The sequence below is a fragment of the Sus scrofa genome, chromosome 6, assembly GCF_054392235.1.
Source record: "Sus scrofa isolate SSC_HxYL_T2T_F1_AM1 chromosome 6, Sscrofa_HxYL_maternal_Yorkshire_Landrace_v2.0, whole genome shotgun sequence".
Classification (NCBI taxonomy): domain Eukaryota; kingdom Metazoa; phylum Chordata; class Mammalia; order Artiodactyla; family Suidae; genus Sus; species Sus scrofa.
The window spans coordinates 75,032,412-75,052,125 of NC_139388.1; the positions used below are offsets into that span (position 1 = coordinate 75,032,412).

The 19,714-nt window shown below is 38.6% G+C and overlaps 1 protein-coding gene across 28 annotated transcripts in view; it reads left to right on the forward strand.

Moving 5' to 3' along the window:
- The window catches only part of KIF1B (kinesin family member 1B), a 168,023-nt gene that overhangs the window by 9,281 nt on the left and 139,028 nt on the right, over positions 1–19,714 (forward strand). For all 28 annotated transcript variants that reach the window (XR_014807045.1, XM_021095313.2, XM_021095321.2 and 25 more), the window contains exon 2: positions 6,627–6,796. Coding sequence is in view for 27 of the 28 variants with exons in the window: in XM_021095313.2 (XP_020950972.1) it covers positions 6,691–6,796 (106 nt within the window). In the remaining variant the exon portion in view is untranslated. The remainder of the gene's footprint in view (positions 1–6,626; positions 6,797–19,714) is intronic.

Sequence of the window (19,714 nt, forward strand, 5' to 3'; positions counted from 1 at the left end):
ACTTCTCCTGCCCTAGGTAAGGTGAGAAGTATTAAATGGAGAAGTATTTGCATTTGGTTTGCGGGGTGGGAAGAATCTATGAAGGCTTTAGAAATAGGTAGCGTATGAGAAGGTCCTAGAAGAAAAATGGGATTTTGAGAAGGAAGGGTATAATGGGTTGAAGGAACTTTGGAGCAAATGTGCAGAGACAGAAAAACATGAGATGTTTTCAGGAAACCCTCTGGTGGGTGGTTGTTAAGGAATGTGGATGGAAGGCAGTGTTTTGTGGGCTTGTAAAAATGGGTGGTTTATGTTACAGAACACATTGAATGCCAATGTGGGGAGTGCAGTCCTTGCTTGGTAGATTGTAGCGGAAGTTGGAGGATTTTTAAGTGGACAGTGATATGAAGAGACCTGTGCTTCAGGAGGATGAAAATGGCAGTATTGTATAGTACGGTTGGAATAGGTGAAAGAAAAAGTGGTTAAGATGGTTAACAGTCTCAGCGAGATATATTGAAGGCATAAAAGGTATGGTATAGTGGTGGTAGAACTGGAAAGAGAGATTTTAAAGGTTGAAGCCATGTAATTTTGGCAGTTGATTAGATGAATAGAGGAAGCAAGGTTTTTGGCCACTGTGGGAACAGGAGACTGGTGAGAACATTAAAAGAAATAGAAAAGAGGCAGAAGAGCCGGGGAAGGTGGAGAGAGAGTTTGGCTTTGAGTGTGTTGGGTTGAATGAAATGCCGGGAGGGCAGCTCGGTAGAGGAGTCAGCTATTGAGAAGTGTGTGTGGGGGGGGGACATCAAATATTCGATTTGTTAGTATTTTGGTTTCCAGTATATATATTTTTTTAATTGACAAAGGGCTTTATTTTTATTTATTTATTTATTTTGTCTTTTTGCTATTTCTTGGGCCGCTCCCTCGGCATATGGAGATTCCCAGCCTAGGGGTCTAATCGGAGCTGTAGCCACTAGCCTACACCAGAGCCACAGCAACGCATGATCCGAGCAGCGTCTGCAACCTGCATCAATGCCGGATCGTCAAGCCACTTAGCAAGGGCAGGGACCGAACCCGAAATCTCATGGTTCCTAGTCGGATTCATTAACCACTGCACCACGACGGGAACTCCGGTTTCCAGTATTTTATATCTAAAACTCAGCAAGGAGGTTTCAGCTTTTGTTGTCGGTTTGTAAGTTACTTAGCAGCATTTAGTAACACTTTGTAGGCCCTGGCTAGAACACAGCAGAAGAAAGTGGCTTTTTTTTTCCTCTTAATTTATATATCTACAATATTTAGTAACTGTCAACATTGAAATCTCTTTTATCACCCCTCCCCCAGTCATACTGTTTAATTGAAGAAACTGGGTGACCCAACCTATAGATTTTTTCCGTAATCTGGGTTTGGATGATTGTATCTTCTAGGTATCATTTAAGTTGTTTCTTTGCTCCCTAGATGTCCTGTAGATGGAGGCTTGATTCTGTTGAGGTTTTTTTAAGGAGGTGGGCTAAGAATATTTACTGATGTTGCATTTCCTGTTGTAGCACCTCAGGAGGCGTAGGCCACCTAGGTGTCCCACTTTGAGCGACGTTAAGATCGATGATCATTTGGTTCAGATGTTGTCAGCCTTAGGGCCGCTTTTGTGGAACACGGAAGTTCCTAGACTAGGGATCAAATCAGAGCTGCAGCTGCTGGCATTTGCCACAGCCACAGCAACGTGGGACCTGAGCCATGACTGCGACCTACACCACAGGTTGTGGCAACCCAGATCCTTAACCCACTGAGTGAGGTCAGGGGTTGAACCTGCATCCTCATGGAGGCTAGTCGGTTTCATAACCTGCTGAGCCACAAAAGGGCACCTGTTTAAGGCTTTTTTAGTAGTGATGATGCAGAGAACCTTTATATTAGTAGGGTTGGAATTCTGTCATTTTTTCTGCATTTATTAGCTGGCATTTTTTCTGTAAAGAACTTTCCCTCATTGACTATTTGGCTGTCGTGGATTATAGTACAGGATATATAGACTGGGTGTATGCAACATTCCTTTGTTTTATTTGCCAGTTTTCAGAATAATGAAGTTTTTGAAAGTATCGTTATGGAGTTCCCACTGTGGTGCAGTGGGTTAAGAATATGACTGCAGTGGCTTGGGTGGCTGTGGTTCGATCCCCAGCCTGGTGCAGTGGGCTAAAAAGGTCCAGCATTGACAAAGCTTTAGCATAGGTCACAGCTCTGGCTTGGATTTGGTCCCTGGCCCGGGAACTTCCAAATGCCATGGGTGCAGCCATAAAATTTAAAAAAAAAAGAAAGAAAAGAAAAAAGTATCTTTTGAACCCATGGATTTATATATTTAACGTTTTTCAATCCATTTGCAGTATGTTTGTATGTATGTATGTATATTTTTGCTCCAGTGGGAGCGCTTGTAAGTTGGCACCTGGATCCTTTTGCCATGATTCCCTTTATTTTTGATTTCTTGCTTGTTGTTATGCTAAAATGTCCCAGGATTCCTGAAATTTCTTACCCAGACTTGGAATTAGCTATTTTTTCAAGGAACTCAGGTTCAAAGAGATTTTTTGAAGGAATAGGATTTTTCACTTTGGGAGGCTGTTAAAAAACAGAACGAGATAGAATGCAGTCATGTAAAATGATGGCAGTGTTCTCACAATGTGTTTGGGACTGTCAGAGCAGTAGGAAATGCCAGTGATTCCTAGAATGTTTGGGTAGTCATTTGGAAGAGGTAAGACTGGAGCTGGGCCATCAAGTAGAGGAGAAAATGAAGATCCATAGGCTCATTGTAGGGGAGAGATTGTTAGGAGGTGTGAAACCATGTGTGTGGGATCGTAAAGGAGCTTGACAAGAGAGTACCTTGACTGACTGATCTTTAAGCACTGGGGAGTAAGAGAAAGTTCTTGGGTTTGAAAGTGAAATGGGAAGTCATACTTTAGAAAGCTTAGTATTGCAGTAGAGTTAAACAGTTGCAGAAAGTGGGGTTCTCAGCTGGAGATTTACAACGTAATCTTCAGGAAAAAAAAAAAAAGGCAACTTATATCTGGGGCCTGTCTCAAAACTAGGAGCGTCTAGGCTCATTTGCTCTTCAGAAGACCCCTGTGTTATTGTTTTATGCATGCCCTTCCCACCTCCTTTAAGGACTATTGGTTGGATTAAAAATAAAGGCTCAAAGATTAGTTCCACTCTTGTATGGATGCTAGGCATGAGGTGATAATGACATGGATTAGGATCAGGGCACTGGAATGAGAGGAAGGAAGGGATAGAAAAATGGAAGTTTGTGTTTTAAAAGTTTTCATATGGTATTTCATTAATAATGTTAACACTAATAAAATAATTCGAAGAGAAGGAAACAAAGATGAGTCTAAGATTTATGATATGGGGCCAGATAGAAATGGGAAGATTGGCAGAGATAGCTAGTTTGGGGACACATTGAGTGTTGAGATGATGGCTGTATATTAAAGTGAACTCTAGGGAGTTGAAATGTGTTCTGTGTCTTGCTTTTTGTGAGTGCTTCGTTTACTCTTTTGGCACAATCCTGTAACAAGTGGCTGTAGATCATGCTGCATTGGTTGGAAGGGTTAATAATACTAAGCTTTCATTTGATAAATGTGATCACAGTAAATATTTGATGTATTAAAACCCATTTGTTTAATGTAAAATGTGAAACAGACTGGAAGAAACATTGCAGCCAGATAAAAGCATTATTGTGGATAAATATTTTATGGAGACCTAAGTAGATATTTCTCCAAAGGAGACAGACATCCTGGTGGCCAGTAGGCACATGAAAAAATACTCAGTATCACTAATTATTAGAGAAATGCAAATCAAAACTATAACGTGGTACCACCTCACACCAGTCAGAATGGCCATCATTAATAAATCTATAAATAACAAATACTAGAAAGGGTATGGAGAATAGGAACCCATCTACACTGTTGGTGGGCATGTAAATTAGTACAACCACTATGGAAAACAGTATGGAGATTCCTCAGGAAACTAAATAAAGAACTAAGATATGATCCAGCAATCTCACTCCTGGGCATATATCTGGGCAAAACTGTAATTCAAAAAGAAAAAAAAAAAAGATACATGCACCCTACCTGTATGTTCATAGCAGCACTATTCACAATAGCCAAGACATGGAAATATCCTAAATGTACATCCGCAGATGAATGGATTAAGAAGATGTAGGAGTTCCCATCGTGGCGCAGTGGTTAACGAATCCGACTAGGAACCATGAGGTTGCGGGTTCGGTCCCTGCACTTGCTCAGTGGGTTAACGATCCGGCGTTGCCGTGAGCTGTGGTATAGGTTGCAGACGCGGCTCGGATCCCGCGTTGCTGTGGCTCTGGCGTAGGCCGGTGGCTACAGCTCCGATTAGACCCCTAGCCTGGGAACCTCCATATGCCGCGGGAGCGGCCCAAGAAATAGCAACAACAGCAGCAACAACAACAAAAGACAAAAAAAAAAAAAAAAAAAAAAAAAAAGAAGATGTGGCACATAAACACAATGGAATACTATTCAGCCATAAAAAGAATGAAATGATGCCATTTGCAGCAACATAGATATAACTAGAGATTATCATACTAAGTGAAGTCAGAAAGAGAAAGACAAATATCATATGATATCATTCATATGTGGAATCTAAAATATGGCACAAATGATCTAGTCACTTATGGAGCATGATAATGTGAGAAAAAAGAGTGTATACATATGTGTGACTGGGTCACCTTGCTGTACAGTAGAAAATTGACACAACACTGTGAACCAGCTGTAATGGAAAAAATAAAAATCATTATAAAATTTAAAAATAAAATAAAATAAAAAATAATCCATGGTAAAAAAAAATAGCTGTAATGGAAATAAAAATGATTAAAAAAATAAAAAGTAAAATAAAATATGGCACAAATGAAACTATCTACAGAACAGGGATGTAAACAGACTCACAGACATAGAGAACAGACTTGTGGTTCCAAGGGGGAGGAGGGAGGAGGGAGTGGGATGGACTAGGAGTTTTAGGTTAGTAGATGTGAACTATTACATTCAAATAGATAAATAGTGAGGTTCTACTATATAGCCCAGGGAACTATATCCAGTCTTTTGGGATGGGCCATGATGGAAGATAATATAAGAATTTATATATATGTACGATTGGGTCACTTTGCCGTGCAGAAGAAATTAGCACAGAACTGAAACTCAACTATAATAAACATTTTTTTAAAAAATTAAAAAAAATACTTTAATCATTTGAAATACAAAAGAAGTCAGTAAACCAGGTAAAGAACTTGAACCAGATAATTCTGGTTGAACAACTGGGAAATATAATTCATTAATTCATTCCTTCAGCAAGATGTAGTGAGCTCTTTCATCAGACGCTGTTTTAAGTGCTAGCAAACAAGGTCTCTGGGGGTGTGTGAGAGACAGACAATAGACGTGTTCCAAAAAACAAGACTTCCAAATAATGTTAAGAAAGTAAGATAGGGTATTTATTTTTGCCTTTTCCTGTGGAAAACATAGTTGTACAGCTGGAGGTTAGCATTCCTAACCTTTACTTAATTATGTGGAAAAAAGTTGGTCAGATTTTAAGTTCTGTTGGAGTTCCCTGGTAATTGGACCCATAAGTAATTTTCTTTCTTAGTTTTTTCTTTTGTTCAGTTCTTCTCACAGATGTTTTATATAGTGGATAGAGTACAGATTGAGATCTGTTGTTTTTTGTGGAAATTACTTACGTGGGTTCTTTTCACAGAATAGTGTTCGTTTTGCTCTGTTAGGAGGGAAACTGTTGCTCTAAAAAAATGTTCACATTTTTTCCTGTGGTTTTATTCAGTAGTGAAATGTAGTGATTTGATTCTGCCATGAGTCAGAGGATAGAACTTGGGTCTCTTGGAACTCTACTTACTGTACAGGATAGTCACGAGGGTCAGATGAGGTACATATGAAAGGATTCGTGTTAAGTTAAAGGAATCCCAGGGTAGCTAGAAGTTAAAGAAGCTAGCTAGAGCTTTTGTCCTTTGCTGTTTAAATATACATTGTGTAATTGGATGTTTCAAGCTGAAATTAAAATATAAAAATTCAGTACATTTCTTTATAAAGACAAGTAATAAGTTGTTTTACAGATAGGAAGTTACTTGTACAAAGAATCCTCTTTTTTTTTTTTTTTTTTGCTTTTTAGTGCCTCAGCTGAGGCATATGGAGGTTCCCAGGCTAGAGGTCCAATTGAAGCTACAGCTGCCAGCCACAGCCACAGCCTCAACTACTCAGGATTGGAGCTGCGTCTGCCATCTGCACCACAGCTCACAGCAATGCCAGATCCTTAACCCACTGAGCAAGGCCAGGGATCGAATCTGCCACCTCCTGGTTCCTAGTTGGATTAGTTTCCCCTGCACCTCGACGGGAACTCCTACATTTTTTATTACTAAGTTTTGGGGACTTTTTAGTTATAGTAAAGAGATAATAGAACAGGAAAACAAATTGCAGTCTTCAGTTTTCTACCTGATAATTTACTTTTGAGAATGTAAGATTAATAGGGAAGAAGAGGTTTTAAGAAATGAAAATATAGTACTAGTATATAATAGCTCTTATGCTCAAGTTAGCCCATGCTTTCTTTAATTCTGACTATCTTGTAAGAAATCTTTTTCTTTTTTAAAGGAAATTTGGACATAACTTCGTAAGAAGATTTGAATCTTTATTCCTGAACTGCAAGACCATCAGCATGTCGGGAGCCTCAGTGAAGGTGGCGGTCCGTGTGCGGCCCTTCAATTCTCGAGAGACCAGCAAAGAGTCCAAGTGCATCATTCAGATGCAAGGCAACTCAACCAGTGAGTTCATGTTGTTATCTATCAACTCTATCTTATTTTCCTATTCTTTCCCCTTTTCCTCCTTGCTGTGATCAGAATAAATGAACATTTGGGCATCAAGACTTGGAACTTTGCTATTCTGAATGATCCATTGACTGCTTTCCCCCTGTGATATTAGCAGTAGCATATTTAAATATGGACCCTTTATTTTGTTTTTTACAGTTGAGGAGTCCCTGGAGAACTGGGCTAATTTAGCTAGTGTTATTAAGTTGAAATCTTAACAATAGTAAAGGTGTAAGCAGTGATTTTTGGTAAATGATGATGTGAAATATACCTGTTAAGTCTCCAAGATTACTTTTCTTTGTTGATTTAAACAGCACTTGAGGAGTTCCCATGGTGGATCAGCAGTACCGAACCCAGCTAGTATCCATGAGGATGTGGGTTTGATCCCTGGCCTTGCTCAGTCGGTTAAGAATCTGGCATTGCCCTGAGCTATGGTGTAGGTTGCAGAGGCTGCTTGGATCCTGAGTTGCTGTGGCTGTGGTGTAGGCCGGCAACTACAGCTCTAGATTTGACCCCTAGCCTGGGAGCTTCCGTATGCTACAGGTGCGGCCCTAAAAAAATGATAGATACATAAATAAATAGCACTTGAACCAAGATGGTCTTAACACTTCTTTGAGTTTTAAGTGCTTAGAGTTGAACAACAGATTGAGCTCTAACAGATAGTAAACTTGTGAATTATTACTAAAATTACCAGTCATTTCTTCTTAGCTTGTTTCCCTATGTAATTGCTTAGGTGAAAAATGGCTGAAGCAGAGTTTTTTGGTATTTGGATTAATTACTTGATACGGATCTGTAGGCCAATTATTACGTACAATATTGGTAGGTTCTACTATCTTGAAACCTATAACTTTGTGAGAAAGCAAAATTATTGTTCTTTTCAGACACAAGTTAATGCTGAATTGTTGGGAAAACTGTTTTGATCTTATCTGTTTGTAAAGGAATCTCCCAGTGGGAAATAAAACTATGCATATTTAAGGTGTACAGTATGTATGGTGCTTTGATATGTTTATACCTTGTGAAATGATTAGCACAGTCTAATTAACATATTCATCACATCTCATAGTTACCTTTTATTTTGTGGTCAGAACACATGAGAGCTACTGTCTCAGCAGAGTTTACATATACCATGTGCAGTCATCAAGCTGCACGTTAGTGTCCAAAACTTTATGTTCAAGTTTATAATCCTTTGATCAATATCTCCTTTTTTCCTCCAACCCCCAGCCTCTTAAAACCACTATTCTCTGTTACTGTGAGTTTGAGTTTGCCTTTGTTTTAAATATACATTTCTTATATAAAACTTTGAACTTTCTTTTGCTTATACACTTTTCTAAACTTGCTACATAGGACTTGCAACATTCTGTTTTTTCAAAAAAGATTCAAAAGTAAAAGTCTATAAACTGCTGTACCGTTGTTTGTATTTTACATTTCTTTTGTCAGTTGTGCCAGTGATTCTATGAATTATGTATTCTATGAATAATTGTAAAGGAAAAAGAGATACAAAATTCAGTATTGAATTGTACACTTTTTTATGATTGAACTCAGGACCGTGCTAGCTTCCTCTGTATGGTTCCAGTTTTAGTATAGGTGCTACTGAGGTGCACACACTGAATCCCGATTATTGAGCCTATGATTCCTTTTTGAAAAATACATTTATTTATAACAGAGGATGGAGGCATTTTTGGCTGTTGGTGTTGCCTCTAAATATGCTGGTGTATATCACAATTTCTTTTTTTTTTTTTGACTGCATCTGCAGCATGTGGAAGTTCCCTGGACCAGGGTTTGAACCTTCACCACAGCAGCAACCCGAGCCGAGCCACAGCAGTGACGACACCTGATCCTTAACCCACTGCACCACAATAGAACTCCTAAAGGGTGGAAAATCCTGGATCGGAAGCCAGAATTGATTCCAAAAATAACTACTTTTCTCTGATATGTTTTGCATATTAAACTCTCCAGCCCCCAGTGTCATGGAGTTGGATATTCATCCATGATCGGAGTCTATTGCTACTTTTCTTATAGGGTTGGAAATCTTAACTAAAAACATTTAAGTAGAATGTGAGTATTAAAAGGCCATATGCATGAAATGCAAGTCAGTTTATCATATAATAAAAGAAATGGGAATTTTTATTAGTGCAAGTAATAATACTAATGCTTTTTTTTTTTTCCTCCTGCTTTTTAGGGCTGCACCTGAAGCATATGGAGGTTCCCAGGCTAGGGGTCGAAATGGAGTTAGAGCTGCTGGCCTGTGCCATAGCCACAGCAACATGGGATCCAAGCTGTGTCTTCAACCTACACCACAGCTCACAGCAACTTCAGATCCTTAACCCACTGATCGGGGCCTGAGATCGAACCCACATCCTCATAGATACTAGTCGGGTTCTTAACCCACTGTGCCACAACAGGAACTCCTAATGTTTTTTTCTTGAGAAATCATTTTGGAATGCCCACATCTTAAATGGGTTATACGTTTAGATTCTTTGTCAAGGTCAAATATCATTACCTTAATTTCTCCCAGTTTTGATTTGTGTTTGTGAATAGGTAAGACTTTCACAAGGTATAAAATTCAAAAGGTACAAAGATTGTATATGTTACAAATCTTCTTCTCACTCCATCACATGGTCAACCAGCTCCTCTCCCCAGAAGTAACTTGTGTTAGATTTCCTTCCAGAGATCATTTAAGCAGCAGTATCTTTTTCTAAGGTACATTTCCCCTTTAATTAGTGATAAGGTATAATGGTAGCTTATTTTTCACTGCATTGTGTATTTTAAACACTTGACCAAAACTATTCATTTTTATATCTTGGCAAGAGTTGTGGTTTTTTTTTTTTTTTGAGATTTCAGCATGAAAGACTATCTATATAAGTTTAATAGGACTTTATTTATTAGCACATATCTACTATGTTGTGTAATGGTATGCTAAGTACTAAATGGATATAAAAAAAGGTAATATATTGACTATCCAGTAGAATAAAACTGTTAGAATGTATAACAAAATTAGAAGATTTTCTCTCGTTCTGGATAGTTAAGTGAAATGGATCTGAGTCTGCTTGATTTTCTGACTTTTTTTCACTAAGATTATTGATGGCTAATAGAAAAGGTGTTAGACCTCATTATGTCTAAGATATGTGGCTTTCTTTTTGATCTTATTATTTTGATTGTACAGAAAATAATGTCAGTTTAGTGGGAAAAATAAAATTATCCAAATATAATATCACTCTGGATGAAGGATTACAAATGTTTTCACTTATAGTAGATAGCAAACTGAAGAAGAAAGTAAGATTCCTAGTTGATCATCTTCTGAGGATAGAGCCATACATTTTGGAGTCTGTGAGGATATAAGTTCTATTTACTCTTTCTTGTTTGTTTCCAGCAAAAATCTGTCCAAAATTAATGAAAATATGTATATGTCTTTTTTTTGGCCTTGCCTGTGGCATGTGAAAGTTTCCAGGCCAGGGATCGAACCCTTGCCATAGCAGCAACCCTAGCTGTTTCAGTGACAGCGCTGCAGTGACAATGCCAGAACCATAACCTACTGTGCAATAAGAGAACTCCAAAATTATGCATATGTCTTTTGATGAAGTATTAAAGAAGAAACGCCTTGTTTTTATTACAAAGTAATTAATATGGTCAGAATAGGTCTGGGGGTATTGTACTGGTCCCCTGAAAACCAGTCTGTGGATCATCTTAAGCATGGTGCTGAACTTTCAATGGTCTTTCCATCATATTATTGTCCAGAACCTGTCTAGACCACAGGGTGAGTGGCTCTGTTCTGCCTTGCACTTCCTTTCCTTTTCTCCTTTGAGAGTCAGCTGTGATGAGCATGGAGTTGCACGCACTGTAGGTCTCTCCCCATAAAGAGTTGTTGAAGTTTGTGGTGGGAGAGACAAGGTATACCAAAATATAAAGTGATCCAACTGATAATTGCCGTAAAAAAGGGTTTTTAAAAAGTACAGATGTGAGTTTTACAAAGGGCACATGTTAAATTCATAGATGATAGGGCATTTCAGCTGAGCCTTGAGGAGTAAGATTTATATGAAACATTCAGTATGTTTGGGGAAAATTTGAGAATTGTAGCTTATCAGGATTTACTAGTGTTATATCCGGATACTGATACTCGTCATCCCCATCTGGCTCTAACACATTGCCTCTTTGCATTTAAACGTTCAGCAGGAGAAATTTGTGACTTTTAAAATAATACTAGTCTGGAGTGCCCTTCGTGGCTCAGTGGTTAATGAACCTGACTAGGAACCATGAGGATGTGGGTTCGATCCTTTGCCTCACCTGGTTAAGGATCCAGCGTTGTTGTGAGCTGTGGTACACCACAGACGCAGCTCAGATCCTGAGTTGGTGTGGCTGTGGCCCGCAGCTGTAGCTCCGATTCAACCCCTAACCTGGGAATTTCCACATGCCAAGGGTGTGGCTCTAAAAAAAACCAAAAACTAGTCTCCTGAAACAGAAATCCTCATTAGATGAATGAGCCTTAGAAAAAATAGTGTTCGTTTTCTAGCTGAATACTTACTTTGTCATGGTTCAGAAGGTTAATTTTGCTTCCTTTGAAAGATGTTTATTCTTGGAAAGCTAATTAGCTAATCCTATCAGAGACTTCTTCCTCTAGAATTTTTTGTGTTTTCAATCTTCTATTTCTATTTACAATTTTATATGGCAGTTTCTTAGTAATTTGACTAATATGTTAGTCAAGTAACTTTCAAGTGAGAGATTTTTAAGTGAGCCAATTTGTTGTGTTTAGAAAGTAGTGATGGCTTGTTTTGTTGTTGTTTTTTAAATGAGCTTAAGTTTGGGAGAGATAAATAATTTTAGACCTAGAGTTGTTGAAAAAATGAAATGAATTTGCTATAGCCACATGTGTTAGCTGCATTAAAAGACTGCTCTGCTGGCAAGCTGGCCTGGACTGCTGCTCATGGGGATTATAGCTGATTGCAGATGGAATGCAATGGAATGTTCCTGCCATAAGGTCTCTTAGGAAAAAATAGAAAGTGGTGAAGAGTACTTTAGGGAGTGTGCCAGATTTGAAAACCGAGTAGTGGCAGTTTTTATTCAAGTACTTTCTGGTCTCAGAAGAAGTATTTTCCATGGCACAGATAAATGTTACTGCCTTGACATTTTGGAGACCAGAGTGCATACAAATAGATTTGTTTAATAATATCCCATTATATACCCTAGATTTGTTTAATAATATCCCATTATATTCCAAGTTTCTCCCGTTTTGGAAACATTTTTTATTGTCTAATTACTTTAAAAAAGGAAAATGGGGCAAAATGAATGCTCTGACTTCTCACATTTATGGTTAGGGTACTTGTAAATCTGGAGGCTTTGAAACTTCGTAAATTTCCCTGTGGAAAAACAGGAGATAGTTAAAGTTGGTTTTCACTCCTTCAGTGATCTTTGCTTTGTCTTTAACCACAGAAATCTGTCTGTAACCTCCTGGTAAGTCTCCTTCATATTTTTATTGATCTTCCTTAGGCCAGGATCTTTTTTTTTTTTTTTTTTCCTCTAGGCCCAAGTATTAAGTGGGATAAAAGAAACACTGTGTGTTTGTTTTTTCCTGTTAATTGCTTACATGGCTTCGCACGTGTGCATTTCTAAACCAAATGCTGCACGTCACAACTGGTCCTGAGAATGACTTCATGTCCATTAATGAAAATTTGGGATGGGGAAATAATAGCGGAGGTTTGGAAAGGAAGACTTTTGAAAGGAATTCGTATACATCTGTATGGTTTTTTAGCATGGATTAACATAACTATGTGAAAATAAAGGTAAATGCATATAAATTATCTTCATGAACATTGCGGATAATAAAGAAGAGGGAAAGAGAAGTTCCCTCTACTCTTCTTTACCATAGCCTGCTGGTGCACGTTGATGGATTTTTGTTGTTGTTCCAATTAGGTTAAATGGTTAGCAACTGTAATTTTGTATTCTGGTCTTTTCTTGTTAGTTTTTAGTTTTCTTATCTTCTAAGAATTACCCAGAGAATTCCTTTCCCTGGGGTCTGTGCTTAGACTTCTGAGTATCTATCAAGGTGGGAACATTTTAAAATTATATGCAAAATGTGTTATGCATTTTTTAGGGAGGGGGTAATCACTTTCAATACATTCTTAAAAATTTATATATGTACATTTTATTGAAGTATAGTTGATTTACAGTGTAGTGTTTCTGGTGCACAGCAAAGTGATTCAGTTGTGTACATATATATACACACAAACATAAAATGTTCTTTTTCATGTATTTATATATTTTTAATGGCTGCACCCACAGCATATGGACATCTTGGGCTAGAGGTTGAGTTGGAGCTGTAGCTGCTGGCCTATGCCACAGCTGGATCCAATACCAGATCCAAGTTGCATCTGTGACCTACACCAAAGCTCTTGGCAATGCCAGATCCTTTTAACCCACTGAGTGAGACCAGAGATCGAACCCACCTCCTCATGGATGCTAGTTGGGTTCCTAACCCGTTGCACCACAACGGGAACTCCCGTTTTCACATTCTTTATCCATTCATCTGTCAGTGGACTTTTAGGTTGCTTCCTGTCTTGGTTTCAGTACTTTTTTTTTTTTTTCTGGTTGCACCTTGCAGCATGTGGAAGTTCCTGGGCCAGGGATTGAATCCATGCCATAGCAGCGACCTTAGCCACTACAGTGACAACACTGGATCCTTAACTCTCTTTGCCACAAGAGAACTCCCTTCAGTACATTTTTAAAAAGACCTCTGTTCCCAAAAAGGGTTAAGAAGACTAGCCTAGTATCAAACCTTCTTTTCCAGGATAATCCAGGACGGGATTAAGTCAGACTAAGGTGTGAACTCCAATGTAACATCCAAAGTGCTTCATGGTGCCCCTAGAGAAATAGGGTGAGGCCAGCTCTTGAGCTGGTTCCCATTTCACTCAGAAAAAAAGCTGAAGTCTGTGCCGTGACCTCCCTTCTCCTTTTGCAAACCTATAGCCTCCTTGGTCTTTGACCTAGTAGTATATTAGGTAAATTCTCCCAGTCTAAAGTATTCTTCAGGAATACAATTTTTGTGGCTCTATTGTATTTATGAATCTTACATTATGTAGCTCATCCTCTGTTACCAGACGCTTGAGCCTTAGGTTTCTCATTTATTAAATGGAAATGTTGCCAGTGCCACTCAGCCTGCTCCAGAGGTTGTTGTGAGGATCAATTGAATCAGGTACACTACATAGGACGGTATTTGAAAATTATTTGTTAAATTGTTTTTTGTGGTTAGTCTTGGCACCTGAATTGTTATTTTAAATGGGAATATAAATTTAAATGCAGGAACAGTCCAACCTGTCACTCAGTTGGAGGAGGCTTTGGTATTCTGTATTTGGAACTGCTTTTTATTACGGTGTATAATTTAAACTTCTTCAGTTACTTTAATAAGTTGTTTTCACATCTAGATTCCAAAACAGCAAAGAGAGAATACTGAAAAAAACCTTGTAGGAAACCTATTGCTTTGCATCTTATTGTTCTAGTCTTGATTTTGCCTTTATTAAATCCAAACTGTACATCATGCAGCCTTTGTATGTACATTTTTTGCTTTTTTCAAAGAGGAAGGCAACCATGCCCAATTTTTTTTTTTTCAATGCCTTCTTTGCAATTCTCAAAAGATGTTTTGGAGTTCATCTTTGAGTCTGTGCCAACAGCAGAATGCTAATTGCTTTTGGTAGTTGCCCAGTGAAGTGTGAAGTGCTGCAATGGCAGCTAGCAAAGTGCATTTAGTGGTGTGCAGTTAGTGGGACTGCCAAGGGGACTCCAAGTACCGGTCATATAGTAGGCAAAGTTGGTATTCATAGATTTAATTTTAGGTAATGTATTGACAATGTGCTTATTTTATGAAAAAACATTTCTAGTGGTCTATAAAAGTCTTGCTTTGTACCTATAGGCGGTAAGAGTAAGATGTATGAAATTAGGTTTTTGAGAGCATCTGTGGGAAATAGATTTTTGTAATTTAGCAAGCATAAATTTAGCAAGCATAGGCTAGGAGGTTATCTTATCTTAGAGATAAGTAATCAAAGCAGTGATAAGACCATTATGAAGGCATTAGGAGAGATGTCTAAATAATTGAGAGTCAGGGCCAGGCTTGGTAGGGAATGTCTGGGAGGCCTCTTTTGGGCAGAACAGAAAATTGTATAGCCGAAATTAGCAGAAACCATGTAAATGAGGAAATGATTTAACTACATTTACTGTTTCTCTGTGACATTGTTCTGGTCTGATACCAGAGTCCCTTTTGTTACTGTGAATAAAATTGAGAAGGCAAAATGGGTAAAAGGAAAAACAGAAGCAGCTTTTATTCCTTAACTTGCCTTTTATGGGAGGGGGAGGGAACCACCATGATTAGTAATTAACAGTAATAAACATTTAAGCTGTGCCAGCAACAATTAGGCGTTTAGAGACTTTAATGTATTTTATTCTCACAAGAATCCTGTGGCAGATACTCTTATTTTCCCCATTCCACAGATGAGGGCATAGGTGCTGGCTGGCTAACTTGCCTGGGGTCATACAACTAGGACTGAGAGAACTAGAAAATGAAGGGGTGCCATCTGGCTCAGGGCCCTCACTTTTTTTTAAAATTATAGTTGATTTACAATGTTGTCTTAGTTTCTGGTGTATAGCAAAGTGATTCAGTTATATGTGTGTGTGTGTGTGTATATTTTTTCAAGTTTATACTTGATAATCTCAAACTCCTAATTTCTCCCTCTCCCACCCCCTTTTCCCTTTGGTAACCATAAATTTGTTTTCTATGTCTGGAAGTGTTTCTGTTTTTTAAATAAGTTCATTTGCATCATATTTTTGATTCCACATAGAAGTGATATCATATGGTATTTGTCTTTCTCTTTCTGAGTTCAGATAGAATGGTAATCTCTAGATCCATCCGTGTGGCCTAGCAGTATTCCATTGTGTGTACTCTCCACATCTTCTTTATCCATTCATCTGTTGAAGGACATTTGGGTTGCTTCCATACCTTGGCTATTATAAATAGTGCTGCTGTGAACATCAGGGTACATGGCGGTTTTTTTTTTGGTCTTTTTTAGGGCCGCACCATGGCCTGTGGAAATTCCCAGGCTATGGTTGAATCGGAGCTGCAGCAGCCGGCCACAGCCACAACCACAGCCACTGCAACACCAGATCCAAGTGCAGCTCACGGCAGCGCTAGACCCTTAACTCACCGAGCGAAGCCAGGGATCGAACCTGTGTCCTCATAGGTACTAGTCCGTTTTGTTTTGTTTCCACTGAGCCACAATGGGAACTCCCCATATGTCTTTTTGAATTAGAGTTTTCTTCATGTATATGCCCAGGAGTGGGATTGCTGGATCACATGACAACTCTATTTTTAGGTTTCTGAGGAACCTCCATACTGTTTCTATAGTGGCTGCACCAATTTACCTTCCCAGCAACAATGTAAGAGGGTTCCTTTTCTCTACATCTTCTTCAGCACTTATTATTTGTAGACTTTTTTTTTTCCTTTTTAGGGCCACACCTGTGGCATGTGGAAGTTCCCAGGGTAGGGGTCAAATTGGAGCTACAGCCACAGCCACAGTCACGCCAAATCCAAGCTGCATCCTTGACCTTTGTTGCAGTTTGCAGCAATGTTGGATCCTTAATCAACTGAGTGAGGCCAGGGATCGAACCCGAATCCTCATGGATACCTGTCAGGTTCTTAACCCACTGAGCCACAGCGGAAACTCCTATAGGCTTTTTAATGATGGCCATTCTGACTGTGTGAAGTGATACATCATTGTAATTGTGATTTGCGTTTCTTTAATAATTTTTGATGTTGAGCATCTTTTCATGTACCTATTGGATAACAGTATGTCTTCTTTGGAGAGATGTCTGTTTAGGTCTTTTGCTCATTTTTTGATTTGGTTGTTTGTTTTTTTGTTACTGAGTTTATGAGCTGTTTGTATTTGGAAATTAATAGACCAACCTTTGTTGGTCGCATCATTTGCAACTGTTTTCTCCCATATTCTGTAGGCTGTCCTTTTGTTTATGGTTTCCACTACTGTGCAAAAGCTTATATGTTTGATTAGGTCCCATTTGTTTATTTTTGCTTTTATTTCTATTGCCTTGGGAGACTGATCTAAGAAAACATTGCTATGATTTATGTCTGTGAATGTTTTGCCTATGTTCTCTTCTAGCAGTTTTAGGGTGCCATGTCTTTAAGCCATTTTGAGTTTATTTTTGTATATGGTGTGAGGATGTGTTCTGACTTCATTGATTTACATGTGGCTGTCCAGCTTTCCCAACAGCACTTGCTGAAGAGACTGTCTTTTCTCCGTTGGATATTCTTGCCTTCTCAGTCAAAGATTAACTGACTGTAGGTGTATGGGTTTATTTCTGGACTCTACTCTGTTCCATTGATCCATATGTCTGGTTTTGTCAGTCATCACTCTTTTTTAAAATTTTATTTTATTGAAGTAAGTTAGTGTTAATTTTTGCTCTACAGTGAAATGTACAGTGTATGTATACGTACGTATACATTCTTTTTCATATTTTTCCATTTATGGTTTGTCACAAGGCATTGAATATAGTTGCCTATGCTATATATTTGGATCTTTTGTTTATCCATACTATATATAATGGTTTTTCTCTGCTAATCCCAAACTCCCAATTCATCCCTTCTTCACCCTCCACCCCTTCAGCAACTACAAGTCTATTTCTGTGTCTATGAATCTGTTTTTGTTTCATAGGTAAGTTCATTTGTGTCATATTTTAAATTCCACATATAAGTGATATATGCTATTTGTCTTTCTCTTTCTGACTGACTTCACTTAGCATGATAATCTCTAGTTACGTCCACGTTGCTGCAAATGTCATTATTTCGTTCTTTTTTATGGCTGAGTAGTATCCCACTGTATATATGTACCACATCTTCTTTATTTTTCATAGCAGCACTTCACGATAGCCAAAACATGGAAGTGACCTAAATGCCCCTCAGCAGATAAATGAGTTAAGGGTGAGAACTTAATGTTTTATTACAGCTAGTTTTTTTTTCCTTTTTTTGGCCACTCCATGGCATATGGAATTCCCGGGCCAGATCTGAGCCACAGTTCTAACCTACACTGCAACTGTGGCAGTGCCGGCTCCTTTAACCTGCTGTGCCCAGTGGGGATCAAACCTGCATCCTGGTGCTGCTGATCCCCTTGAGCCATAGCGGGAACTCCAGCTAGCATATTTATTGTATATCTGGTTGATGACATTGTGACACTACAGAGTTGGTAGTTTTTTCCCTTCTTTTTTCTGTTTTCTGTTTACTACTCTGGTGTTGAGTATATAGTTGACCCTTGAACATTGATGTGGGGTTGGAGATGCTGAGTCTCTGCACAGTTGAAAATCTGCATATAATCTGTAATCGACCCTTTTTTTGCCTTTTTTTCTAGGGCTACACCTGAGTCGTATTGAAGTTCCCAGGTTAGGGATGTAATCGGAGCTGCAGCTGCCGGCCTACGCCAAAGCCACAGCAACATGGGATCCAAGCCACGTCTGCAGCCTACACCATAGCTCATGGCAATGCTGGGTCCCTGACCCATTGATCAAGGCCAGGGATCAAACCTGCATCCTCATGGGTACTAGTTAGATTCGTTTCTGCTGCAACACAATGGGAACTCCTTGACCCTTTTTTTTTCCCCCTCGACCTTTTACTATTGAAAAAAATTTGCACACAAGTAGACCCATGCAGTTCAAACCCAAGGGTCATCTGTATAGTGAAAACATATAATACATTTATCCTGTTTTTATAGGATTTGGAATCTAAATTTGTTATTTTAAGTTTGCTCTTTTAAGAAACTTGGGGAGTTCCCTGGTGGCAGAGCTGGGTAAGGATCTGGCATTGTCACTGCCGTGGTTGGGTGCTCCCTGGCCCCGGAACTTCTGCATGCCATAGGCGTGGCCAAAAAAATGAGAAACTTTATGATTATAGGTCTTTTACCCAAATCTATTTTATAGCAGCATGCTTTTTATCATTTTAATATACTTTCAGAAATATTATTCTGAGTAGGGCAGGGGGCTGCTTTGGGGTTTTTTTATGGTTTTGAAATATAAATGGTATGCAAACTACTTTGATCATGTGCCATTTTTCTTAAATTTGGGTACTTAGAATGCTCTTGGAAGAGGGAGTTTTTGCTGAAGATATCACTGGGTTTTTTTAACAGGTTCAAAACATGCCATGTTTGAACAGTTAATATAAAGTTACATTGTTGCCACAATGATATGTTAATTGTAGTTGCAAGACAAAATCTTTAATAGTTTGCCAACAACAGTATAATTGCTACATAGTGACTTTGAGATATTAGATAAACAAATTTATTCTGGAGAATAAAAGAGCTTTTAAGTACAAATCTTGTTTTGACTGCCTCGTTTTCTAGGGCTTAGTAATTAAAACATTATTTCTGCATCTTGATGCTGAAGTACAAAATTGGAAAAAAGGCATGGAAAAAAAGGGGGTAAAGTTTGGGGACTTAGCGGACTTTGTGAGACTAATTTTGACTTAAAGGGCCTCCAAGAAAGAGAAGATAGTCTAGTGGTTCATCAGTAAACTAAGCCTATGGAGCATTTTATGATAATCATTTTAAAGGCATTTCCATTTATCTTGTAAAAGGGTCTTCAAGCCTTAACATGAAAGATGTCCTATTCTTCTCTCTTCTCCAGTTCTCCTAAAGTAAGGAATGCCACCTATAGCATGAAGAATGAAAAGTTTGAAGAGAAAAAGGGGAAAGGTGTAAAATGCGTAGGGAGAGGATAAACACAAGGTCTTCTCCCTGTGGGCTTGGGGAAAGTTACTGTCAGAACTTCTGTTCTGAGGCTGCCTTTATGATTTATGAAGGTATACTTAAGAAGACAGCTTTAGGGAGTTCCCGTTGTGGC